Genomic DNA, 1129 nt, shown 5'->3' with positions numbered 1-1129 from the left:
CCCTGGGGTGCAGGAGGCTGTGCTGGCACTGTCAGGGGGCCCGGGGGTGCACGGTGCTAGGGTGGTGCTGCCCAAGGAGATTGGGGTACAAGGCACCGAGCTGATGATGCCGGGGGGCCCAGGGGTGCAGGGTGCTGGGGTGATGCTGCCAGGGAGGTCCGGGGTGCTGGACCCTGGGATGGGGCTGCACAGGAGAGCCGGCACGGCGCTATCGGGGGGCTCAGGGTTGCACGTCCCCAGGATGGAACTGCACGTGGGGGCTGCCACGGGGCTGCCGGGGGGCTCAGGGGTGCACGGCCCCAGGATGGAGCTACGCATGGCGACTGCCACGGGGCTGCCTGCGCGTGGGGGCGGGCACGGTGCTGCCGGGGGGATCTGGGGTGCACGGCCCCAGGATGGAGCTACACATGGGGGCTGGCACGGGGCTGCCGGGGGGCTCAGGGGTGCTGGGTCCTGGGACGGGGCTGCACGGGGCAGCTGGCACAGTGCTGCTGGGGGGCTCCGGGGTGCTGGGCAGTGGGATGGGGCTGCACGTGGGGGCTGGCACGGTGCTGCCGGGGGGATCTGGGGTGCACGGCCCCAGGATGGAGCTACACATGGGGACTGCCACGGTGCTGCCGGGGGGCTCAGGGGTGCTGGGTCCTGGGATGGGGCTGCACGGGGCAGCTGGCACGGTGCTGCTGGGGGGCTCCGGGGTGCTGGGCAGTGGGATGGAGCTGCACGTTGGGGTTGGCACAGGGCTGCCGGGGGGCTCAGGGGTGCTGGGTCCTGGGACGGGGCTGCACGGGGCAGCTGGCACAGTGTTGCTGGGGAGATCTGGGGTGGTGGGCCCTGGAGTGGAACTGCCAGGGGGCTCCAGGCTGGTGCTGCTGGGGGGTTCCAGGATACCGGCCACCAGGCTGGGATTGCTGGGGGGCTCGGGGGCACCAGGCTTCAAGGTGGCGTTCCCAGGGGTATCTGAGGTTCTGGGCCCCAGGGCGGTAGTCCGAGGGGGCCTGGGGGTGCAGGACACTGGGGTGGCACAGTCATGGTCCTACAGGACATTTAGAGGGGGTGGGGGGTCAGGGATGCTCTGCCCTTCCCCCCAGCACCCCATAGCCGTTTCCCTCAGTCTCCCCACTTCCCCCAC

The 1129-nt window shown here is 71.6% G+C and overlaps 1 protein-coding gene across 1 annotated transcript in view; it reads right to left on the bottom strand.

The window, feature by feature from the left end:
• LOC104288438 (sperm-associated antigen 5-like) overlaps nucleotides 1–1129 on the bottom strand; it is a 10785-nt gene that overhangs the window by 7141 nt on the left and 2515 nt on the right. Inside the window, exon 9 of the mRNA XM_009887245.1 lies at nucleotides 315–1033. Within this exon, the coding sequence (XP_009885547.1) occupies nucleotides 315–1033 (719 nt within the window). The remainder of the gene's footprint in view (nucleotides 1–314; nucleotides 1034–1129) is intronic.

This window comes from Charadrius vociferus, unplaced genomic scaffold, assembly GCF_000708025.1.
Source record: "Charadrius vociferus isolate BGI_N301 unplaced genomic scaffold, ASM70802v2 scaffold1746, whole genome shotgun sequence".
NCBI lineage: Eukaryota > Metazoa > Chordata > Aves > Charadriiformes > Charadriidae > Charadrius > Charadrius vociferus.
This window is presented reverse-complemented; position numbering and strand designations above follow the sequence as displayed.